Genomic DNA, 26,483 nt, shown 5'->3' with positions numbered 1-26,483 from the left:
CCCCTCATCAGGCCTTTATTTTTTCATCTGTAAAATGAAGGAAACAGATTAGAAAATTTGAAGTCCCTTCCAGTTCGAAGGATAAATCTCTAAACGGTACCCTTTAAGAGTACCAGCATTTTACAAATACATGTTGATGTCAGCTTTAGCAACGAGTTCCAAGTCAGAAAGTGGTGTCATTAGCTATTAAGCAACGTATGGCAATTACTGGATAAATTCTTCACACCCATGTGATAGATGCTGCTTCAGTAGCATCAAGTTTATATACAGAAAGCTGTCTAAACCTTTTCCAGACTACAATGGAAATTATTAAATATCACTAATCATTCTCTCTTTAGACTGAAGCAATGCTCTTAAAATATAAGAATGGTTTAAAGAAAATCTAACCACTAGTCAACCAGTACCAAGAAACGGAAAATTTTTAATATTATTTTTATTCTTTAGAATAAAAACCTCTTTTCCAATGAAGAGTTTTCCAAATATCCCTATTGTTTCTTTGATACCTCAAAGAGTATCAGATACATGTTTCAGCAACTTCTATAAGGGGGAAAAAAAGTAACATACAAGCATTTTGATAAAAACATCTTCCATTTAAATTCATTCCACCAGTTAGGTACTTATCGCCAAAGAAAATTCAAGCTTTTCTCCCCTTCACGGTATCAGAGAACTAAAATCAAAGACTGCACAATATACTTTCACCTATTACGTTCTTCCCTCATCTGAATATTTTTTTTCTTACTCTTCCTCAGTCTTCATGGAATACACACCCAGGGATTTCCACTTTCCCAGCTCTGCCTGTTCATAAAACCATCTTAACAACAACTATGGAAACCAGAGCGCTTAAGACCATTATAGGCCTCTTTCTCTTTTCCTTTCATGAATACTACTTAGGTTTTCCTTCATTTTACACCTCGCCTGTCCTTAAAATAGAACACATATCCTGAATAGTTAATCTTGACCTTACTTACTCAACCATTCGCAGACCTTTAGAAATTGTTAGTGCTTGTGTCAACTATAAAAGATTTTTTAATAAACCTTCCCCCTCTTGCCTAGGAAACATTTCAAATGTTTACATGTTTTTACGTTTAGCCCAAATTAAAGACTTTCCCCAACAAGCTTAGTTAATATAACGACTTGATCTTACACAGTCGACACTATCTCATTTTGTTTTTTAAGCCTCTTGGCACCAATATAGCATATGTTCTGCCAGTTCTGAGCTAATCTCCAGGAAAGCCTTTGTATAACGATTGAAGAAACTGAAACAGATCAGTGCCCAAGGTTTTTAAGAGCCTACACGAACATATGTTTTTAATCAACAGTCAATTTATTTTAAAATAGCTATTTCACCAGTTCACCTTCTTCCATAATTCACATAAACCGTTTTAAAATAAAAAAGGACACACGACTGGGAACACAGGTTCAGGTCAACTTCAGGATCAGAGGCTTTTCCGAAGCGTTAGGGATGCCGGGGTCTGAATCCCGTCACCGCGTTCACGGGGTGGCCGCGGGCGTCCAGTGGACATCACACTCTCGACCACTACGCCGCTTGAAGCATTCCCTACGGCTTCAACGGGTTCAAAAGTGTCAACTTCCCGTCCGAAACTGTTTCTTACTGTTGTTATTAAAACAGCTGTCAGCTGGGCTCCAGTGACCTCTTTGTACAACCGTTTATTCAACGCTTTGGGATCCTCGAGGATGCGTCACGGCGGGTTACCCTCGAACGAGCTCCGAGAGCCCGGCGGCCCGCGGGTCCGCGAGCGCCGGCCCGGCTCATCCGCGCCGCCCTCCCAGCCTCACTCGGTCCCCGCGGCTCAGACTGGGCGCGCCCCCAATCCGCCCCGCCCCGCCCCGCTCCGCTCCGGCGGCGCCCCCGGCCGCGCACACCCGCTCCCCGCCCGCTCGCTCGCACACGCGCCGCGGCCCCGCCATGTTCCGGGAGCGGCGCGGCCGCCCGCCTGGCCCCCGCCCCCCCGGTCCCCGCCCGGCCGCTCCCGCCGCGCCCCGGCCCCGGCGTTCCTAGCGGGCGGCCCGTCCTGTCAGCGCGGCGGGGCGGGGCGCGTCCTTACCTTGCTCTGGGGAGGGGACGGGAGCGGGCGCGACTGAGGGGCTCCTCCCGGGCGCCGGGGCCGGGGCTCGAAACCGCGCCCCTCCTTCCTCCTCGCCTGTCGCCACGCCCCCCTCGCCCGCACGGACCCCAGGCACGGCCGGCGCGGGAGGGTCTACCCCCGGGACGAAGGCCTCGGCGCCGCCGTCGCTGTCGTGCTCTCCGCCACCGCCGCCGCAACCGCCGCGAACGCTGCCGAGGCCGGGCTCGAAAACATCTCCGGTCTCCGCCGTCCCTCACCACAGCCTGCTCGCTCCCAGGACGGCGCCGCCCGGCGATTGGCCGCGGCGCGGGCACGTGACGCGCGGGCACGGGACGGGCAGCGTGAGCGCCCCGCCCCCGGCCCGCCGCCCCTTCCGTCCGCCCGCCCCGCCCGCGGCCCGCCGCTCTAGAGACGCCGGGAGAAGCTTCCTGAGCTGGGGGCGGGGGTCGGGGCGTACCAAGTGGACGCGGGGCAGCGGGGTCGGCGGGGCGCCGGGCGGAGCCCCGCGTCGCCCTCTCCCCTCCGCCGCTCCGACCCCAGAAGGCAGGGGCTAAGGGAGCCAGAGAGTAGCGCAGGCGCCGCCTCGCCTTGTGCAGTGGCCACCACCGTGGCTTGACTGGAAACTTCTGGAAATGGCGGCGGCGACGAGGACGAAGAGGCTCTGTCTACGTAGGGTATTCACATGTTATTTTTTGCGGGGGCGGGCGGACGAGTTTGCCAGCTGGGACGCGGGAGACCGACGCTGCGCCCCCGGCTGGAGGCGGAGGCGGAGGCGGGTGTCCGCCCGGCCCGTGGCGCGCGGTGGGCCCGGGGCGTCCGAAGAGGCGGGCACCCGCTTCCGCGCACTGCGCCTGCGCGCCGGCCGGCCTCACCTGCGGGACCTGCGCCAGGTGGGTCCGGGCCCGTCCCGAAAGCACGTCCACGTGCACCTACCCCCGGGCCCGCACGCACTCTGCAGTACGCCCTCCCCCAGTCACACCTTCGGATAACCTTTTAAGACAAATTTTGGTGCATTTTCTCCCAACCGCACGGGGCACTGCCAGCTGGAGGACTGCGCAGAGGAAAAGTCACCGCCTCGGCAGCCCCGCTGCTGGCAGTCTGACTTCCTCTGGAGGTTAATCCGCGACAGTCTGTACTTGCCCTTATTTAACCACCGAAGGGATTACATAATCGGAAGGAAACCATTTTATTCTGAGTTGCTTCTGGTGGCTTTTTATTTACAAAGAGGTTAATCCGCGACAATTTGTGCATGCCTTTATCTAACCATCAGAGGGCCCTCATCGTTGTGGCCTCTAAACTAACAGCACGGGTTTGTGACTTAGTGAAGTTAAAAGTTTGTCATTAATCAGCAGATGAGATATTTCAGACTTGACAGAGAAAGCTACATCCCAACATTTAACTATATAAAGCATAAACTTGCATTAAAGATCACTATTTTTTCCTTTCCTACATTTCTCCCATCTTGAAATACATCAGGTTCAATATGAATAGTAAGAGTGCACCTTGTGGCTAGAAGTGGAACACTGTTACATTTAATCTGGATATTTATGGCATGAAGTAACAAATCCACTAAAAATTTATAACCAACTCGTCTGACTTCTCAAGTGGTTGAGTTGGTTCTCATTTAACTCGCTGTAATTACAATAACAATAGCTATTTTTACAGCAGTACAAGCCTCAGTTAAAAATTGAAAGCAAATCTTGAATTTGCTGAAATCAGTTAACCATAATTTATGGCAATAACTATATGCACAGCCTTGTTACTTAAAAATCAGATTACGTGGGTAATTGTGATCCAAGGCATTGTACTGACTACTACTGAATAGGACACTATCTGTACAAAGTTCATTGTAGAATTATTCAAGTTGCAAAAGATTTTTAATTTAAACTTAAGATTATATGTGACACATTGTAAATCAGCCACAATTTGTTATTGGAAAGGTTCAAATGAAACTGATGAAGGGAAGAGGAGCTAATTTTCCTATTTAATGTTTAACTAGAAGTACAAATCAAGAAGGTAATTCTTATTAGGATAGAGGCCTGAAAAGTAGCTGGAGCTAGTTGACTATGTTGCTAAGGCTCTTCATTGTAGAACCCTGTCTTTCATTAGCTCAAATCTCTTCAGGAAGTGGGCAAAATGTTTTTTTAATAGCACCAGGAGGTCAAGGATCCCAAGCAATAAACATCACTCTTAGCCAAGGTTAAGTTTTATCACACTTATTTAGGATTATTACTAGCAGACACTTAAAATGTGTGTATGTGGTATGTGAAATAAAAGCCACCTGCAAAATTTACCTTCTTTCCAACTTACTTCTTACCGTTAAGAATCAACTACTGTTAGGTTTCCTACATTTAAGTCCAGTTAGATCATTCAAAATATCCTGCCATATTTTGGGAAGGTGAATTAATAAAAATACAATCTCAGTTTTGGCTTACCATATTGACAGTCTACGCAGATGTAACGCTTGGGCAGTGAATACCCATATGATTGTCACTTGCTGTAGGATTTACTAGGGCAGTAGCTCCGTCCAGTTACAGCAAGTACTTCTGAGGAACTGGTAGCCTTCCCTAGCAACATTCAGTAGCCACTCCAAAAACCACCAAAAAAGCCAGGCATGAGTTTTTGCCCAATAGGAGGAATGACAATTTGAATTATTTGTTGGTTTATTTTTGTAATATGAACATTTCCTCCCTAAATATCTTTTTGAAAAAAACAGCATAGAGCTAGGAACTGAGAAGAGGAAATGAGGGAGCAAATGGCGTTAGACACATCAACAACGCCAGCTTCTCTTTACTGGTTTGAGAAGCAGGCTAGGCTATAGCTGTCATCTCCAGCAACTGAAAACTGGCAAGGAGTTTTGAATCAGTGTGTTCATATATCTTTGGAACCATCTTGGATTACTATAATGAAATTTTACCTGCCAGATGTTTTTAAAAGCCTATCTGTAATTATTAAAAACCAGTGCTCTTGTGTAAAAAATTGGTACAATTTTCAAGAAAAATGGGCAAAAAAAATTACGCAAGATTCAATGCAAGATCCTAATACATACTACTGTAGTGCACTGTAAGTGATGATCTAAAAGTATGTTTTGATAGTGGTATAAGATTATGCCTATAAAGACCTAAAACAAATTTTCTGCTTCTAAAATAGAACATAATAACCAATATCCTTAATACATAACTTGTTTTTTCAGCCAGTATTTGCAACTTTTCCATTCCTAACTTTCATCTACTTGGGAAAAAAAAAAGTCAAGAATGTAAGACATTTTTTACAATAGTAACTTTAAAGGAATTTAAAGTTATTTAAATTTTTCACAATTTTTAATTTTTTCATACGTATTTTGTCATAATTTCAAATAAAAGCTTAACAGCTAACAAAGAGAAGATAGACTAATTTTTTTTAAAAAAGAGATAAAAATAAAGCATTCCATTGCCTGTGGGAAGATGGTCTGAGGGCTCCAGGGCAGAAGTGAGCATTTTCACTGTGTTATTTTTTTTGTGCCTCTTGAAAAATTACTTTTGCTGTTACCTTCTTAGGTGAAAAATGAAAACTAATTCTTAAAGACAGTCTTAAAAAATAAAATGTATGTTCATGTTTTTAAGCATCATATACTAGTCTGTCATGAGATTAAGGCCAACCAGTGACTTTGAGAAATCCTGAAACAGTTGGATTATTTAGATTTACCCCTGAATTAAAGCTGGCTATTAATTTTTTATTCCAGCTTGCAAAACTCATAGCTAGTTTCCTGAACTGGATGTTATACACAAAGGGTTTTATTCTTCTAAGTTGTAGTATTCATTCAGTTTCGAAGCTTGTAATATGCATTCAACGGAGGAGCATATTTCCCATTCCCACTGAACTTTCAAACTCAAGTTATACTTCATTTCTTCCCCTAGTTAGTTTTTGTGTACCTGCAGTGTCAGAAGAGTGAAGGATAATGTCAAAGTGTTTTGTACCTTCCTTCTTTAAAAATGATAAACAGTACATCTAAAGACAACTACCTTATCCTTGTTACACCTACAGTCTGTTTGACATATCACTTACCAGTTGAAATAACAGTAACAACTGTGTGCCACAATACTAACAAGGTTTATAGAGAGATCGTATTAAGATTTGGCTATGGCTAAAGATGGGAGAGCAAAATATACTTGAAATTTGACAGAATTTTTATTTCACAGTACCCTAATATTGGTAAGTGAACAGGCAGTTGAAAATGATGCTCTGAAGTTCTGACATGATACTTAACAGCTGTAAGTTGCTAGGTTACAAGCAAGGTGTACACAGATGGAAATGAATAAGTAATATAAAAAGTTTAGGTAGATAGGAGATTCATATTTCTCCACTGACTTATTTACAGCTGGATATAAATTAAAGACCTGCTTGCACACCAAACCCAGGTCCTTTCGGTGGTTCAGTCAAAGAGGTAAGACCTCCAGCTGGCTCACAGGAGAAACGTCCACTCCTGAAAGAAAAGTAACATTAAGCTGACTGCTAATGATTACCATTTATAATTGTTACCTCACAACAGCCCAGATAAGAAACTATTTCTCTCCCAAGAACTAGCACGGACTATTTAATCCAAACATCACAACTGTTGCAAGATTTTCACTTCCTAAATATGAAAACTGATGTATAAAAATATGAAATATGAAAAATGAAAAAATAATACTAATACTAGTTCTCACTCAGCAGTGAACATATATCAGTGGCTCATTAAATCTTTACAACAATGCCAAGAGACAAGGGACACTGGCCAGTGTTTTACAGACACAGAAACCAAGGCTGGGGTGAGTCAGCGTCTATGCAGAGATGAGCACTAAGAACTCAACCCCAGAGGACATTTTTAAAAATCATGTTTTAATAAACTAGAGCACTACATTTATTCTTTTTATATTTGAATTTTATTTTGACTGAGATCCATTGTCATAGGGAATATATACTTAATACACTATATTTGGAAACAAACAGAAACTGAATTCTTTTGAGAGATTTGAGGGCTTGGGAGGAGGTCCCTTAGAGGCAGTGAAGATGAAATTAATTTGTATTGATGTTTTTAAAGGCTAAATTATTAGTATTTTTCAACAGCAGGCTCCAGATCAGCAGGTGCCACAAAGAAAACATGAACAGGTCCTCCTACAGTTCTATGAAGAGAGGCAGCAAGAGGTAGACGAACCTGTCCTCTTTTTACCCCCACACATACTTTCCCAAGTGATCTTTCAGGCTCAACCTCTGTCCCGTCTGACCGCTGCTGCTAGAGCCTCGCTCAGCACCTACTCCTGTTTCACCCTCCTATTCCCTGGCTTTGTTCATTTACCTTGTTCCTGCCACAGATTTCAGCTGAAGAACTTACTCAATTAAATCTTTTTATTCCCCTCTGGCTTTGCCCTTCACATTCTGTCATCAATCTTACAAGTCTATTTTTAGAGCCCTAGAAAATCATTTGTTGAGGGGACAGGAAAATGACACCACATAATCATTTATAAGCTCTTTCAAGCTACTATATTACATAATGCAAGTAACTAGTGTAGTATAATAAAGAATACATACAAAGTCAGAAATCAGTTAATATATCTGCATTACAGGTTTACTATGAAAACCAAATACAAAAGCAGTCACTATACACTATAGTATAGTCGCTATATTATATCTAACGGATAGGCTCTATCCATTAGAGCCTAAAATTAAAGTTGTAGGGTAAGTGGCAAAATGATGTAAAAACAGTATTTCGCTTTGTAATTTTTTGTTTGTTTGTTTGTTTTAATGTTAACTGGTAGCAACCCACTCTAGTTTTCTTGCCTGGAGAATTCCATGGACAGAAGAGGAATCTGATGGGCTACAGTCCATGGGGTGGCAAAGAGTCGGACACAACTGAGCAGGTACACTTGCTGTTCTTGACTACCAGTAAAATAATAAAATTAATTAACTTTGAAGGACCTCTCTTTCTTCTCCTTTACTATGTTCCTTCTTGTGGAAGATGTTTTCTGTACCCCAAAGAATTCTGTAAAATTTAAAATATCTTTTTAAAACTAAATATGAAGAATTCAAGTTGGGTTTAAAATTAGTTTCAGATAATCCATACTAAAAAACAACCTCTATTCATCAATAATTTGGAAGCAGGATTAGATGTTATGTTCAGTACTTTAAAAACAATCCCTAGCACACAAATATTTATAAATGTAGGAATATTGTATTACCATCAGTTTAGCATTTTCTTTCTAGCCATCATTTACCAAAATAAAAGCAGCTCTGAACCAGAGAGACAGTCCTCTTTACCAGTTCTGGCCAGAGTATATGTGACAGCAGGGCTCAAAGTCAGTTACCACAGAACCAGTTTCACAACTAGCACCTCTGTCAAATATTAAAGGCAAAGCACTTTATTATAAAAATACTAATAAGAAGTAGCCAGCTTTGGATAATTTAAAGAATAACTATAGTTGTATTTTGGTTACTGCCATTTTATTCACTTAAAAATTTTTGGCTGCACCATGTGGCATGTGCAATCTTGTTCCCACCCACCGTGTCCCCTGCAGTGGAAGTGCCGAGTCCTAACCATTGGGCAGCCGGGGAATTCCCTATCTCAACTTTCTAAATAAGAGGTAATAAGAAGGAAGTAAAAATAGGTTTCTCAACCAGTAATTCTAAAGTCTTTGGCTCAAATCTGGAACAATGTCAAAAACTCCCACTGAAGAACTATTTAAAGTTACTGATAAGCAACATTCCTATTATTAGATGTTGAAAATGCTTAACTGTGGTCCTTACTTCCTGTTTATTCATGTTCAAATACAATGTTACAGTACCCCCTGGATTAAAAACAAACTCTAATTTTACCCCTGGTAATCTCACCCAGGAGCTTCCCTGGTGGCTCAGACTATAAAGGATCTGCCTACAGTGCAGGAGACCCAGGTTCAATCTTGGACAGAGGAGTCTGGTGGGCTACAGTCCCTGGGACTGTAGCAAAGAGTTGGACACAACTGAGCAACTAACACACACAATCTCATCCAGACATAACTTTAAATACCATTTATTAATACAATAACTAACAAACTCCCAGTGTGTATTTCCAGCCCTAATGTATTGCCTAAATTCCAAGCTTGTATCTACCTTTCAGCCACTCTACCACGAATGTCTAAGTAGGCATGTCAAACATGCTAAGTAGCACATCCAAAACAAAGTGACTTTTCTTCCCCAAATTTGCCCTACCTCAAATCTTCTTTAATGGAATCAGAGGGACTCATCCTAAAAAGTTAGAAAGCATTCATAATTCCTCTGTCCCACAACATCCATTAAATTTTAAACTATTCTTTACAGAGCCACTAGGACGATAGTTTTAACAAGATCACGCATATCATTCCCTACTGAAAACACTCAACAGTTTTTTATACTGAGGATTCAACCCAAACTGCTTACCTGGGTCTCTACCTCTCTGACCTCTTCTACCCCTCTCCTCCCTCATCACCTCACTTCAGCCATAATGTCGTCTTACCTTTCCTCCAGGGCCTTAATACATCTTCTTTCCCCTCTATAACATTGTTCCTCCAGATTTTTACATGATTCCTTTGGGCTTATTCAGGTCATTAACTAACCACCTCAGAAAGGCCTCCCCTGACTAAATTTACCTCCATTCTCCCAGCATTTATTACTCAGATATTACACCAATTAAAGGACTTTCCTGGTGGCTCAGATGGTAAAGCGTCTGCCTACAATGTGGGACTCCCGGATTCAATCCCTGGGTTGGGGAGATCCCCTGGAGAAGGGAATGGCAACCCACTCCAGTATTCTTGCCTGGAGAAGCCCATGGACAGAGGAGCCTGGTGAGTCCATGGGGTCACAAAGAGTCGGACACGACTGAGCAACTAAACTTTTACTTTTCACTTTACACCAGTTGTCTCCATCACTAGAATATAAAATATATGACGACTTTACCTTGTTCATAATTTGTACACACAACCTAAGATAGTGACTCACAAACAGCTGTATCCAGAAATATTTGTAAAACAAATGAATGCTGAGGGAATGCAATAAAGTAGACAAAGCAAGAGAAATATTGTAATGTGAAATGACAAAAGGTTTCACTTCAGTAGCCGCCATGATGGAGACTGATTCTTCAAAGTGGAAATATTTTATTCCTAAAAATATTTTCAGTGTAGCTCAAGAAAGTGAGGAACTAAGAAGAGAATGCCAAGCCTCTTTTAAGTAAATTCATTTCAAGTGTTGAAAGAAGAGTATGTTTTTTAGGGGCCAGCTTGCCTTTGCTAAACTTAAGTTATCCTGAACTGACCTCTTTTTCTCATTGTATGTTAGTTGTTTAGTCATGTCCAACTCTTTGCGACCCCATGAACTATAGCCCACCAGGATCCTCTGTCATGGGATTCTCCAGGCAAGAATACTGGAGTGAGTTGCCATTCCCGTCTCCAAGAGATCCTTCCACCTAGGGATCAAACCCAGGTCTTCTGCATTGCAGGCAGATTCTTTACCATTTGAGCCACAAGCAAAGTCCCTTTTTCTTACTAGGTAGGGTCAGTAGTCAGTAAGAACACTGAGGGAGTACTTCTCAGTACTTCCAGCAGACCACAAAACCATGCATACCCTCTTGACCTAGTAATTCAACCTCAGAGAATTGTTGTTTACAACAAAAAGTAGGAAAATATATTTTAATACAATGTTATAAAGGTCACATCATAGTTCTCTCAATACATCAGAATACTATATGGCCTTTAAAACCTACAAATATGTTGAGACAAGGAAAACTTTATGACATAAGCAGAAAAAAAATACAAAGGGAATATGACTATTAAACTATGCAAACACTGCTAGTATTGAGAGAATTTTTAAGTAATGTGAACACTTAGATAAGGAATAGGAGTTTGTTTGGAAGCAAAAGTTCAGGGTGAAACCAGAAAGGAATAATTAGAATAATACAACCTGGATAAACAATGTTTAAGCTGAAAAAGATCTAGGTATTCTAACTGATTGTAAGCACAATGTAATGGTATAATGATGTGAAGTAAGAATTGATGTAATTAGGCTGCATTATTATAAGCATGATGTCTGGAATAAAGATGACAGTCCCACAGTGTTCTACATGCTGAGTATGTATCTCAAATACTGTGATTAGTCCAAGTATCACATTAAGAAAGTCATCAGCCAACTAGAAGACATACAAAGGAGGAAGACCAAAACTATGTCATGTAAGGAAAAACAATGAAACAACTGTGGATATTAAATCTGAGAAAAGATATGAGGAAGATGATATAGCTGTTTCGAGTAACTAAAGAGCTGTCATTTGGAAGAGGTCTAAAAATTATCTTGTGTTTGTTCAAAGGAGATAATCTTGGGACCTCTACGTGGAAGAGAGGAAGACAGACATTGAGGCAAATTCTCGCAGCATGAACTCTTAAACAATGAAATAGGTTTCTATTTGTAGTAAATTTGCCTTCCTTATAAATATCCAGGTATATACCAAATGATTATCTGACAGGGTTTTAGAGAGGGTAAAAAAATCATTTCTTTAAATGACAAGTTGGTTTAGACAGTATTCAAGCTCCTGAAAACTCCCATAGACTTACAGTATAAAATTTTTTAAATTAAGTTTACATGAAAGACTAACTTAGGTTAAGCCATTAAAATTTACTAAAAAGAAACTGAAAAAATACCTTGGCCCAGGTTTGGGGATTTTGCCAGCCTTGAGTTCATCAATAATTTCTTCAATATCTTTAGGTGTCAGATCCTCCTAGAAAAAACCATATAACAGTCATATTAAAATGATATCCTACTACTGAAATCAAGTGTGAATCCCTAGTTCTCAGTTTATTATTGTCTGTCCCAGCTCACGAGTTACTTACCAAGGCAGCACACCTGATAATTCCTGGACAGAGCCTGTCCTGCCAAATGCAATCGCAGTAGGAGCTGCAGCTGAAGGGGCGGCACAGAGCGGGGCTTTGAGGTTCTGCATTTGAACTCAAGTTCCAGCACTTACTAGCCAGCAATCTTAGAGAAATTACTCAGCTTCCCCAAATTTGTTTCTTCATTTCTCAACTGACTTCAGAGTGTTTTGAGGTTTAAAAGTGAAAATACATAAAATAGAACATGGCCATGCACATGCTCAACAAATGCCATGTCCCTGAAGAATCGGTGAGATGCACTGGCAGTCATAAACAGTACATGCCTTGTATCTATTGCTAAGCTAAAGACCTAATACTCTAGTGATATCTTCTTGATTTCCCAGGTGAAATTCAACCTGTTTCAAACTTAATTTTCCAAGGGAAAAGTAATTTTGGACACATTTATTTTAAAAATTCTGACCCTCCAATCCCCATTTCAACCAGAGCAGATTTGTATTTTGTACACTGTGCATCTGTGTAAAATTCTGACCTCGAGAAAGGATTCTGTTATTTAAAATAATAAATACAATTAAAACACACAGACACACTCCTAACCCTGGCTGCGCGATAGGTTTAGTCAAAATAGAAGGGGGCAAGATTAAGAGGAAAATGCCTAAAGTACATCATATCCCCCCTACCCCTCAAAATTATTAAGTCCTTAAGATGTTCTGGCCTCTGGTTCTAGACTAGAGAATGACGGTGCCACACAGTGTCCTCAGAGCCTTGCCATACAGAAGTCCTTTAACAGATGATGGTAAACATTTATAGAAACAAAAACGGCTTAGAGTTCAAAAGATGCTCAGAACCTCAAAACTAGAAGGAATCTTTAAACTCATCTAGTGATTTTTATCCCCCGCAATTCTTTATTATGAAAATTTGAAAAGTATACATGAATAATCATGAATGAAAGTCGCTCATTTGTGTCCAACTCTTTGCAACCCTGTACAGTCCATGGAATTCTCCAGGCCAGAATACTGGGCTGGGTAGCCTTTCCCTTTTCCAGGGGATCTTCCCAACCCAGGGATCGAACTCAGGTCTCCCGCATTGCAGGCGGATTCTTTACCAGCTGAATCACCAGCGAGGCTCACATGAATAATCATATTTCTTGTCATATCTGAATTATGTACAATACGCCTTCTGGTTTTGTGTTTGTACTGTACCATTTAAAAGCAAGCTACAGACATCATGACACTTCACCTTAATAACCACAGCAGGCATCTCCTAAGAACATTTTTTTTTTTTGGCCATGCCACATGACTTGTGGGATCTTGGTTCCCTGACCAGGGATTCTACTTGGGCCACAGCGGTAAAAACGTGGAGCTTTAACCACTGGACTACCATGGAACTCACAGAATATTTTTAAATGTTCTTAAATAATACAATGCCATTATCACACCCAATTAACAATAATGGTTCCTTAATAAAATCAAATGTCAAGACCATATTCAAATCTAACCATCCTCAAAATGTATTTTATATTTTTTCCCTAATTGGTAGCCATTCAAAGTTTATGTGACTATTTCATTTTATCCACCGACCATACCACGACTAACTGAAAGAAGCTCTTACATAAACCCATAATCTACTATATTTAAACTTACAGTGCTTCATACAAAGCCTTGACTGTCTAATTCCTGCTTAAATTAAGATCCTCCTGATTATGAGTAAACGGCAGAAATGTAGGAAAGGGAAAGATATTGCCATATTTTTAAAAGGTTTTTTTTTTTTTAACATATGAGAAAGAGAGGGGGTAATAAATTTGAATCACCATCATTCAAATGAAGAAAATCCCTATAGGTAACAGAAGTATCCTAGAAATGTAAAATGCCAAAGAAGTCCAATTTCATTTTCATTTAAAATAAAATCATAGACTTCCATTTCAGGCATTATGGCACACTAGCTATCCTGACTGAATGTCCTGTTGTAACAACTATAAATTCTGGATAAAATAAAAAACAAAAACTTTAAAATTTTATTAAGACATTGACAAGGAAAAAATACTCAGAGGTCCAAAACTCAATGAAAACTTAGGGAGACAAGTGGAACACCAAACAAACTTGGCTTCAGGCTGCCACAGCTTATAGGGGCAAGGGACAAAGTCGCAGGCACAGGAGGGCATCCAAACCACACAAAGTGGAGACACCCGAAGGCTATATTCTCAATATAAAGGAAACCAGAAATTAAAACTGCCCCTCAAAACACCCGGCTAGTCTGGAACCTTACACTTCAGGGGAAGAAGAGGATATAAGGAGAGGGGATTTCTTTTGGGTCAGTAGTATTTCCAAGAGCAAGAGAGAAGCAACATCAACTTCTTCTGGAAGAATCTACCTTCAACATGGGCCTAAAAGAATTTCCACAAAGAAACTTCTAAGAGTTATGAGCTAACAAGATATTATGAATGAAAACCATGATATAATTAGGGTAGCAAGCAATTAAAAAAGATAACTAGAAAACGCCACACACCTGGATATTAACACTTCGAAAAAAATAGATCAAAGAAATAAAATTGCGAAATTTAAAAACATTTAGAACTAAATGATAAAAATATTACTTATCAAAACTTGTGAGATCCAGCTAAAGCAGTTTTTAGAGAAAGGTATGATACCATCTCTGTAAAATTTTTAAAACACACAACACAGTATGACTACCATGCCTGGATACATATATTTTGAAAGTTTAAAAAACACATACAGGAAGAATACACACTAAATTTATGATAGTGGTTAGCTCTGGGAATAAAAAGGAACAGGATTTTGAATGGGGGTAGAGGAGGTTCACCCTCAGGTATAGCTTATTTCTATGTAATGGCAACCCACTCCAGTATTCTTACCTGCAGAATCCCATGGACAGAGGAGCCTGGAGGGCTACAGTCCATGGGGTTGCAGAGTCGAACATGACTGAAGAGACTAAGCACAGTACATGTATAATAACAATGATAAAAGTTGTAATACCTGAAGCAAGTGTGTTAAAATGTTATCTATTAAGCTGTGGTGGTGATTTTTTGTATTTAAGTTTTTGCTATTTAAAAGTTTTTAAAATGTATCCTGGAGTTAAATGCAAAAATGTTTAATGATAACTTTTTTTTGGATGACAATTTTTGAAAAATGTTCTGATGGACAATAATGTGGAAGCTAAAACTGACATATTTTTATTAATTATTTATTTTTATTAAACTTTGAAACCATGAAAAAAAACCTTCTAGATATTTATACCAACAGGAAACCAAGTATTTTAAATATAATGTCATACAAATTTAATTTACATTAAGTAAATACTCACATAGTAGTTGTCATTTATTTGAACCATTGGTGCATTTACACAGGCCCCTAAACATTCCACTTCTATAAGAGTGAAAAGTTTGTCAGGTGTAGTCTCTCCAACCTTTATTCCTAAAAGTATAAATAAGCACTGTAAGGCTCAGATAATATTTTAATTGCAACATAGTTTAAGGAAAAAAAACAAAACCAACCCATTACAGAGGCATGTAAAAAGTATTTAAGAGCACTGAATTTCTTAAGCAAACTCTATAGTTTTTATAGAACATTCAAGGATTTCTTAAGTGGACCTGTTCCTTTTCAAACAGTCAAATTTCAAGGGCCTCATCTCAAGTGTTTGTTGTTACATAACAGTGTATCAGACCATATAAATTTTGATCATTGATAATTAACCTACTATTGTATTGTAGCTATACAATAAGACTGGGGAAGACTCAGAAAACAGTTAATGTCAAAGATCATTAAGAATGTGAGGATAGTAAGTACTCTCAAATCTTTAGGGAAGGCATTTTAAAAAATTTTTTATTTATTTTTGTTTTTTTCCATTTATTTTTATTAGTTGGAGGCTAATTACTTTAAAATATTGTAGTGGTTTTTGCTATACATTGACATGAATCAGCCATGGATTTACATGTGTTCCCCATCCTGAACCCCCCTCCCACCTCCCTCCCCATCCTATCCCTCTGGGTCATCCCAGTGCACCAGCCCTGAGCACTTGTCTCATGCATCCAACCTGGACTGGCGATCTGTTTCACACTTGATAATATACATGTTTTGATGCTGTTCTCTCAGATCATCCCACCCTCGCCTTCCTAGGGAAGGCATTTTGGTAAAATCTGACCCAGCAGAAACAACCTTCATGCACAGTTGGACAAGTATGCAGAGAGATGCATACATGAAAGTAACTGCAGCATAATTTAACTTATATAGAAAAATGAGGCAGACATACATATTATTATAGTCAAAATCAAGTGCAAAAAAGCAAACAGACATATTACAGGTATGTATTCAACAATAAAAATAATTAAAACATTAACTCTAAAACTGATATACCCAACTGTCATCACAAATTTGTACCTCAGAGGTAGGGGGATGGAATTTTAAGTGGACTTCAGCCTCTGTTTTATATACTTTAATACTGTCCAGCTATTTTTACAACATGCAAGTACTTTATATTCAATAACAACAAGATTAAGAGACACCTCCTTTTACTTCATTTGATATGTTTAGTGATAAATGTGACAATGGCAGTTTGCCCCTGTAATAACATCATCTTCCACACTTCCCTTCCTGAAGCATTCTTCCTGTTCAAATCTTATTTGTTCGAAGTCTTGTTTGGAAGAATATGAGGATAATACAGTCACTTCATGTGCCACATGCTATCACACAATGAGTGAAACTTACTTTTCTAAACAACAAAAACTTTAAAATTTCAAGAAGCTTTTAAAACATACTCAATGATTAGGAAAGAAAACATGAAAACTCAGCTTTAAGAATGAGAACTAAAGAATACAGAACAGGAAGAAATAATGGTGGGCAAACACAGTAAGAAAAATTAACTCATGAAGTACAGATCCAGTATGATAGTAAAAGTTGGAAAATTTAGGTAGAAAGAGGTCACATTTCAAAAGACAAACTTATTTTTCATAAACATTATAAATATACTGTGTCCCATACCAAGTTTTTTCTGAATGGCTTCCAGTATGCTGTCTGAGTTTCGGAGCATGCAAGGCGTAGTAGTGCAGACTTGAATGTGATACTTTCCAACAGGCTTTCGATTATACATTGTATAAAAAGTTGCTACTTCATACACTCTCATTGGAGGTACTTTTAAAATTTCTGCAACCTAAAATATTTTAATAATATGGTTACAATGTTTATTAATTGAGCTTTATGTAGGTCATAAAAAACATTAATTTCAAAAATGCTTCAATTTGGTAAAAACCAAAAAAGTTCTTCAATACAGAAACTACATCTGTATTTGATATCTGTGAGGCATAAGTCCTTCAATTTTGACACTTAAAAATCGCACATATATCCAGGTCTTGACATGAAAAAAGAACTCGTTAAATGGCACTTCAAATGACAAATATATTAAACTTTCTCTTATCAGGGATTCTCAAGGAAATGTATTCTCAAAAGACATCTAACCCTGGGCTCACTCCTGCAGTATTAAAGTAGCTATGCTAAATCTAATTCTGTGGTACTAAATCAGGCTTATACCTCTGAACCTGGGGAACTCTCTCAAAATACACAAGCTGGTGTCCAATTAATGGGCTAGTTGTAGGGCCCTGGTGTCTAACTAAAATAGTTCTCCTGAGCTGCTGTTGTACACCTCCCTATGCCTTAGTGATGGTTAAGTAACAATGCATGGGCCTCTGGATATTGTTTTTGTTGTAAGGGTGGGCTTTCTTGGAGGGGGAGGGGCAGTAACATTAAAAGTCTCAAAGTGGAAAGAAGTTTGATTCTATTCTCTGTATGCCGTTTCTTCCTCTCGTACATACACATCCAATTCTACACAGGATAAGACAATATTTTTAAAATGTTTTCACACTTATTTTGCTCTGCTAAGCCTGACACTCAGCAAGACTTTCAACAAGCTTACCATTATCACAAACATAAATTTTTCAAAAAAAGTTATTTATGATTAGAAACGCACCTAAATCATCACTGAGGAAGTTGGCTGTTATAAAAATATGAGGAATTTAGAAACACCCCCAAACATTTATTTATTGAAATAAAAAAGCACCTATGTTTACTAAGTATATCACTAAACAAACTTGCTTTATAACATTTTTCATAATCAAAACAAACACACAACAAGGGTCCACAACACTGTTAGAGTACCGTGCCAAGTACATAAGAGATCTATGAACTCTATCTAAAATTTGCATCCAGGATTCCATTAGATAAACTGAGGACATTCCTAGACTCTAAGAAAGACTCTAAGACATTCCCCTTGTTACAATGAGAAAGTGACAAGGGGAATGAAGCACAGCAGAATCTCTGCAGAAGTCAGTCAAGTACAAACTGCACAGAATTAGAGATGAGTCAGCCCCAGCTCTACCACTTAGAAATAATAATATAATAATTGGAAGAGCTTTGTCTAGTCCAGAATCATCACTGCAGATGAGCAAGTCCAGAAAAAAATCAGATCTCTGAGCTCAAAGTAAAACATATTTTCCATATATCAACACTGGCTTATTAGCCATGTGATTCTCACAAGAATCAAATAATGACTTTGTATGACACTCATAAATAATACACTGTAACATAATACCATACAAATGTAGTTACATTAAAAGGATATGAATAAATTTAAAATCTGGATTACTGCTGAAAACACTATTAGGAAAAAATGAGTCCTAAAATATGCGTGAATATACTAACTGTATTTAAATGGGTCACTCAAAAGATTTCCCTAGGTTGTTGATTCCAAGCTGCCATAACCAAACGTCACAAATACCATGTATTACAAGGATTTTAATTAAAGCCTGGGGCCAAAAATGCAAAGTAATAAAAAGATTCACATTAGTTGTGAGCAGATCTTTTTCTCTGCAATTCTAGTATTTAAACAGTACATTCCTTTTCAGAATATCTTGACAGCAAATTATACATATTTGGGATCTTTTTTCCCTCTCAAAGACAGGAAAAAAGCCTCTTTCACTCTAATGCCCTTACTATTTCTTGCAAGGATAAAAAGCTCCACCCTTTCAGTTTTCTGCATTATTAAGTGAACCAATAGAAACATAAATATAATTTAGGGTATGAGATATATAAATGATTTGTTGTTGTTCAGTTGCTAAGTCGTGTCCAACTCTTTGAAACCCCATGAACTACAGCACACCAGGCCTCTTTGTCCCTTACTATCTCCCGGAGTTTAGCCAATCCAGGAGAACTTCAAATTCCTGGATTATGACATTAATGACCGTCAGAGAAATTTCCACATAAGGAAGTTACTATATACAACCTCTCCTCTTTTTGAACTAACACAAAAATGAAGTACCTTGTTCATAGCAGAGATGGGCAGCCATCCATTCTGTCTCTGGGCTAAATCCAGAACTGGAAGCACAGCTGCTGCTTTATGCCCTTCCGGGTAGTTTTTCACAATGGCCTCTATCCTCTGTATCAGAGAAAAAGCACTTGTTTTTATATATCTGGAAGATACTAAATATTCTGTAAGTTAATCATAACATTAATTCAGTCATACCTTATAGTTTTCTGGTGTGAAATCAAATGGAGTTTCTGGGTTATTCTCAGGAGTATCTCTGTGCTACACAAAAGGAAAAAAATCTTTCTCAAAATTATCAACATTTCCTGAAAAGTGAACAACTTTGTACCTTACTACTACTGATCATTTAATTTCTTCACTTTGATTCAAACATGATATATGTCAATCTATCCTTGCTTCAAAAGCAATGGCTAAACATTATTAACTACACATCTGATAAGTATGATTACCAAAATAATATTAGCAGAATTAAAAAACTTAGACATTTTCAAAATCACCCTTTGTAAGTTACAAGAAGTAGCCTTAGGATCAGAAACAAAAAAAAGTGTTATGCAACTTGATGAGAGAATACGATCTTCTAACGTAATTACAAAAAAATTCCCGATTATTGGGAAGCCATATGAAATTAAGACACAAAATTTTGAGTGTGACAATATGTACATTTTTCCAAAAGAATGTACCAGATTATCAGAGACCCACTACCTACTCCAAAAGCACCATCTCTTCCCAACACAACAGAAACTAGCCCACAGATAGTTTTCCATAACAGAAACTAGCCAACAGCAAGCTTTATTTCTTCTCCAATAAGAGCAGGCCCTCTTCAGACACTGACTAGAAATGGCATGTCAACAGGAAATCAAATGAGTCACACTGAGATTAAAACTTACATCAATTAATGTTTTGTATATATGGTGAAACAGAACTGAATCCCTTAATGTGTTAACTCTCAAAGTTCTGCTTTTTCAAGGACATGGAAAAGGAAACAAAGTTTCTTTGGACAATCATCTCAAATATTTTCAGACAAAGACAACAAAATACAAAGCAGGACTCTACTTTTAACAGTATGGCTAACTCATTTATTAAGATTCAGCCTTAAAATAATTCATTTTCCAAAACTATACCAACTGAATCATCACACAACTCCACCAAACTGCCCTTAAACACTAGACTGATTTCTGAAAAATGTACCTTGCCACAGAAAGGGCATACATATCTTAGTCCTTCTGAATTGTGCAACCAATCAACCTCTACCTGTAGTGAAACCCTGGAAACCAAAAACATGAAGGACAACTGCCAATGTATTCACTGTATTACTGAAATCCATGAGTTTCAAGCTGGTGTCATTTTGGGATTCCCCAATCTGCAGCCTCAGAATCTTCAGCGAGCCAACATAAATGATCTTGAAAAATCCACAGTATGACAAGAAATCAGGTTAGGGCTCACAGTTATTTCACCAAGGAATAATCTAAATTCTTAATCCCAGGGTGGCCCTGGTACCAATTTAACTGGACATGCAGTGAATTCAATTAGCTATATTTAAACTCCCACAAACTCCCACTCCAGCAAACACCAGAGATGTTGCTCTTTAAGATGTTGCATTTAGCCAAACTTCCAAGTCCTTTCATTCTGAAGAAATCTTAGTAATTACTTACCACAAATAAGGCTCCTCCAGCTCCATTCTGAACAGCTGTCTTATGCAGATTTCTTATATGTTTTCCCTAAAATTTTAAGAAAGTTCAGTAAATCAAATGCCTTATGAAATTTTAAGATTAGTAATTTAAAGTAATAGAATGAACTTATAAAGTAAGTTGGACTTCCCTCATGGCTCAGCGGTAAAGGAAATGGAGATTCAAAGGTAAGGTTCCTATCTTGCTTGCCTACGGTAACACACAATAGTCAATGGAAGAGCCAGAACCACAAACTAGATCTCCTATGTTCTTTTGCATACAATTGCAGAGCTAATGTACCATTAACTTACTGCTTTTCACTTATGTCTGAATCAAATTGGATGCCAACCTTTATTCGCTATGGATCTTCATAAACATGTTTTCATTCTGTAAAAATGTATTGAATGTTACCCCCTTTTCAATTCTTCACTACTTTAGAAACTCCAGCCATAAAAGTATTAGTCAGAAAGCTGCTCTTAGTTGACCATACTCAATTACTTTGGAAGGAATCCATTTGATTACTCTCTTTGGTTTTTTTTTTTTTTCTTTGCGCATGAAGCCAAGTCCCAGTCTATCCCATGATGAGCAGCTAAATTCAAAGAGAAAAACTAGTCTTAATGTCTTAGGCTCCAAAATCACTGTGGACAGTGACTACAGCCATGAAGTTAAAAGACGCTTGATCCCTGGAAGAAAAGGTACGACAAACCTAGACAGCATATTAAAAAGCAGAGACATCACTGCCAACAAAGGTCTATATAGTCAAAGCTACGGTTTTTCCAGTAGTCATGTACAGATATGAGAGTTGGACCATAGGGTAGGCTGAGCACCAAAGAATTGATGCTTTTGAACTGCAGTGTTGGAGAAGACGCTTGAGAGTCCTTTGGATAGCAAGGAGATCAAACCAGTCAATCCTAAAGGAAATCAACCCTGAATATTCATTTAAAGGACTGATACTAAAGCTGAAGTTTCAATACTTCAGCCATCTGATGCAAAGAGCCAACTCACTGGAAAAGTCCCTGATGCTGGGAAAGACTGAGGGGCAGGAGGAGAAGGGGGCGACAGGATGAGATGGTTGAATGGCATCACCGACTCAAGAGGCATGAGTCTCAGCAAGCTCCGGGAGATGGTGATGGGCAGGGAAGCCTGGCGTGCTGCAGTCCATGGGGTCACAGAGTTGGACACAACTTAGCGACTGAACCACCACCACCACAGGAGGGGGGTAGGCAAGTGGGAAACCCACGAAAAGAAAAAGCCAGGGAGAAGCCCCCAGTTCGGTGACTGACGCCAAACAGCCTCGCTGAAAGAGCTGAGCCAATATGTGAGCCGCTGCCCAAGGGAGCAAGGCCGCAGTTTCAGTCAAGCTAACTGCCTGCCTGCAACAATAACTACAACAAAATACTCTTTGGAGGAATTTTAAAAATTCATAACCTCTATGACCATCATTCACAATATCCAGGACACAATCCAAAATTATTCAACACACAACAAAAAAGGAAACAACTCATTTTCAAGAAAAAAAGACAACCAGTGGAGATTACCAAACAATAATTTCAAAAGGACTACAACAGTGCATAAGGACATAAAAATATCTTCAATGAATGAAAAGATAGGAATAGAAACCATAAAAAAAGAACCAAAGGAAAATTCTAAGACTGAAAACATAATCCATGAAAATGCCACAACCCTTTCACCTTTATGAAACTAATTAGTGGCTTGGCAGTGAGGCAGCATCAGTTGTAAAGTGATGTCAACAATACAGGAAACGCTGGGCAATTTACTTAAGGAAAGATGGAAATAAACCTATTCTGAGTAGATTTTGCTCCATATTTCATAATTTTTAGGCAATTCTTGACAATCATTCTATAAGATATTACTGCACAAAAACGAAAAATAAAGTTCAAGGAGATTAAAAATTATGCTCAAAGTCACACAAGTGTCTTCTACCAGACACAGTACTAAATTCTGGATATTTTTAAATCAATGACAAGTTGAAAAAAGCCTGTGACTTAAGAAATTGGCAGCTAGCTAACAAAGCAGCAATTATAGCAAAATAAGCAATTTCTTTGAAAATGTAAATGATTCCCTTAAAAGTTTCTCTTTTAGGAAAGGAACTTCATTAGTGAGACCTCTTTACTCACGTATTTCCTGACTTTTGCTAGGTCATTCTGATATCCCAATATTTGTAAAAGATTAGAAGGGCCTGATTATATAAATTACAGAACATCTTCACAATGGCATATCATGCAGCATTAAAAATGACAGAAATGTTTACTGACCAGGAAAGTTGCTCAAAATGTATAATGGGAAAAAACAGGCTACAAAAACAGTATGAACAATACCATCTAATTTTTAAAAATTCCGTTAAGGTCTTTTCACTGCGGACGTCAAAATGTTCACGTTTTGGTAATTTCCCGTTTGATAAAATGACAGGTGATTTTTATTTTTTTAACTTAATTCTACTTGCTGTTCCTAATATTATGCTTTTCTTATTTTGTCCTTTCCACCTAGAATACCCTCTCCCCAGTCCATCTGATCCCACCCCTAATCTATTCCTATTGCTTCTAGGAAAAATTATACCACCTTCAAATCAAACTGGATGCTCTATTCATGAGTATCTCTTAACACTGCACGATTGACTCCTGAAGGATACTGGGGGTTAGGGGAGTATCCTAACTGGTTTTGTGAGGTTCTTTTTTTTGGTGGAGCTGGGGGCAAGGGTGGGGGCTGGGGGCGGTCAGTGCTTGCTGGGGTCTCAGTTCCCTTACCAGGGATTGAACCTGGGCCACAGGCAGTGAAAGCGTGGAATCCTAACCACTACGCCACCAGCGAACTTTCTGTGGAACTTCTAAGTAGTAGAATATCCGAACAAAACAGATTCCAAATGAGGTTCCTCCACATACCCTGGTGGCTCAGTCGGTAAAGAATCTGCCTACAGGGCAGAAGACCTGGGTTCGATCCCTGGGATTGAGATCCTCTGGAGAAGGAAATGGCAACCGACTCCAGTATTCTTGCCTGGAAAATGCTATGGATAGGAGCCTGGCTGGCTACAGTCCCTGGGTTTGCAATAAGTCGGACACGACTGAGCGACTAAATCACCATCTACTCTGGATCCTGCAGTAGTCTAGTATTTACTGTAGAAAAAAACACGCTTATAAAGTGGACCCGCTTAGTACAAATCTGTTGGATCAACTGAACCTTTACGTGTACGGTATTTACTACCTCTTACTGCGTAAGACTATCAATTCCACAAGAATAGGGGATGTCTAAATCCATAGCTTAACTGTAATATGGGGGAAATAACAGTATCAACCTCATAAATGAGATTTCGAGTGTAAAGAGTTAACAGTGCTTGGCACACGGAAAGCAGTAGCGGAATGTTGTTCCCTATCACCATTATTATCCACATTTGTCACCTGGAGCCCAGCAGGTAAGAGTGGACCCTCAAGCGTTTATTGAGAGACCAAGTCTGTACACTGCAATATCCGAGAACACCAGGGACAAGCGTAGAGGCCCAAAGTCCGGAGAAGGCGCGGTGCGGCCACCAGGAGAAACCGGGACTCACTTGCGAGCCGCTGGACTCACCCCACGCCCAAAACCCCGCTGGCCCTTTCCCCCGGAAACTGGCCCCACCGTCCCAAGGCCCAGCCGGGGACGCCCCGCCGTCCCCCTCGTCATCTCTGGGCGCGTACTGCTCAGTGAGCACGAACGAGCGTTTCGCCCGGGGACTCAAGTGTCCTTCCCCGAGTGAGACGTGCTCGGAGGTCACGGGAGTCCGGCCCGACGGCCTCGGGCGCGGAAACACCCCACTTGGCCAACCTCCCCACAGCCACCGGGGGACCCCGGGACGGGGGGGGGATCCTGGCGCCGCCCCCCAGCCTCCCGTCCCGGGGAGGCTTCGCTCCGCCGCGGCGAGGCCTCCCCGAAGAGGGTGAAGGCCGCGGTGTCCTTGTCGCCGCCCGGAGCCAGTCACAGGCCCGGGCTCCCGCGTGCCCGCCGCTACAGGAGGCGCGGAGAGAGGCGGGGAGGGCGGCGTCCGCGTTCATTCGAGCCTCCTTACCCAGTGGGCGGCGAGGCCGGCCGCGCGGGCCCGTAGCGCCGCGGAGAGGAACATGGCTGGCCAAACTGCGGGGCTCCGGGCCACACCAGGCACGGTCCCGAGCGGTAGGCACGCAAGGCGTGCGCGCCCCGGAGTCCAGCCCGCGAGCCCAGGGCAGCGGGGGCGCGCGGGGGCTGCTGGGGCCAGTGGGCGGAGACTTCCGGGGCGGGGCGGGGCGGGGCCCGCAGGCGCCCGGAAAGCAGTAGAGCGAGCGGTGCTTGGGCTCCACTCGTTGAAAGAAGTCTCCGGGAGACTGGCGCTCCGCCGATCCGGGCTTATGGGACGAGTTTCTCTCCTGGAGCCTTAAGAGGATTTAGCTGTCTCTCTTGATTGTACTTCCCTTGTACAATTGCTCCGTGGTAACCCCTATCAGTCGTGTGTTACACATTACAGAACTGAAGACAAATGGGCTGCCACTCGGCTCCCCTTCTTCTGCTTTGAGGTGCGAGCCTTCGTGTTTAGGGGGAAATAATACGATAATAATATAATCTAGACTTGGCTCCGGAGTCGCGGAGAGTGGGAGGTGGAAGGCAAGCTGGACGGCCCTGAGTGACGACTGCCGGGCTGCGTGGTAGTGCTCCCTGCTATTCTCGGTTCTTTGTACGTGTTAGAAATTTTCCATAATAAAACTTTCCATAAAGAAAAAAAAGCCACTTCCTCCTTGCTGTTTGTCTGGTCATCTCTGGAAATTCCAGCAAATATGTGCTCGGTAACAGCTGTTCTGTGCCGAGCGCGTTTCCTGCAGTGGAGGGTTTACCCTGCCGCCTGCTTTGCTCCCGAGTCTCGCACCCACTCCCTTCCTTCTGCCCATTTTCTTGGCTGTAATAAACTTGTGAATGATTTCTGAACTTTCACATCAGAACAGGGACTTTTTAAAAACATGTCCTTCATTAATTTTAAAACTCCAAAATATCCCTTTGCAACACTGTGAGTCATGTTTCACAAATGAGGGAATTCGAGTCACAGAGGGCTGCCAGCCAGTAGCTAGGAATAGACACCAAATGCCTTGGTTCCCATTCCTTTGCCTTATCTTTTATATTGGTTTGCGTCTTCTAAATTGGCTTCAGTATTTCCCTTTAAAAGGGAAAAATATTCTGGGCCTCAGTGTTGATTCAAGCTGTTTTATTATAGTGTTAGTCTCTCAGTCATGTCCACTCTTTGCAACCACGTGGACTGTAGCCCACCAGGCTCCTCTGTCCATGGGATTCTCCTGGCAAGCATACTGGACTGGATAATGGTTCCCTTCTCCAGGGGATCTTCCTGACCAGGAATTGAACTCAGGTCTCCCAAATTGCAGGCAAGTTTCTTATCATCTGAACCACCTTATAATAATATTATAACATTACCTAAATATTGATACACCTAACACTATTATACACATAACACTTTTATAGTTCTTACATAACTAAGACCAAAACATATCACAAACACATAGAAACTTATACATGGATGATATTGATTGATA

General features: G+C 40.4%; 2 protein-coding genes across 4 annotated transcripts in view; both read right to left on the bottom strand.

Annotated features, from left to right (window-relative positions):
* The window catches only part of ANKRD12 (ankyrin repeat domain 12), a 93,548-nt gene extending 91,349 nt beyond the window's left edge, over positions 1–2,199 (bottom strand). For all 3 annotated transcript variants that reach the window (XM_043444283.1, XM_043444284.1, XM_043444285.1), the window contains exon 1: positions 2,067–2,199. The gene's annotated coding sequence lies outside the window, so the exon portion shown is untranslated. The remainder of the gene's footprint in view (positions 1–2,066) is intronic.
* Positions 2,200–6,232: 4,033 nt separating this feature from the next.
* NDUFV2 (NADH:ubiquinone oxidoreductase core subunit V2) lies at positions 6,233–25,137 on the bottom strand. Its single transcript, XM_043444287.1, has 8 exons — positions 24,980–25,137; positions 20,908–20,973; positions 19,454–19,516; positions 19,250–19,366; positions 16,921–17,089; positions 15,248–15,357; positions 11,741–11,817; positions 6,233–6,549 (listed from the first exon to the last, which is right to left on the bottom strand). Exons 1-8 carry the CDS (start codon positions 25,031–25,033, stop codon positions 6,456–6,458), a joined length of 750 nt encoding a protein of 249 aa, XP_043300222.1. The 5' UTR covers positions 25,034–25,137; the 3' UTR covers positions 6,233–6,455.
* Positions 25,138–26,483: the final 1,346 nt, after the last annotated feature.

This window comes from Cervus canadensis, chromosome 23 (genome assembly GCF_019320065.1).
Source record: "Cervus canadensis isolate Bull #8, Minnesota chromosome 23, ASM1932006v1, whole genome shotgun sequence".
Classification (NCBI taxonomy): domain Eukaryota; kingdom Metazoa; phylum Chordata; class Mammalia; order Artiodactyla; family Cervidae; genus Cervus; species Cervus canadensis.
The sequence above is the reverse complement of the archived record's forward strand: the minus strand, read 5'-3'. Positions and strand labels throughout refer to the sequence as shown.

Excerpts from the sequence above, each read along its gene's own strand:
- NDUFV2 (XM_043444287.1), bottom strand. The coding sequence starts at position 25,033 with ATGTTCCTCTCCGCGGCGCTACGGGCCCGCGCGGCCGGCCTCGCCGCC. Across the intron at positions 17,090-19,249 it reads CCATCTCTGCTATGAACAAG|GTTGCAGAAATTTTAAAAGT; the intron begins GTACTTCATTTT and ends AAAATATTTTAG. Across the intron at positions 11,818-15,247 it reads AAATAAATGACAACTACTAT|GAGGATCTGACACCTAAAGA; the intron begins GTGAGTATTTAC and ends GGTTTTTTCTAG.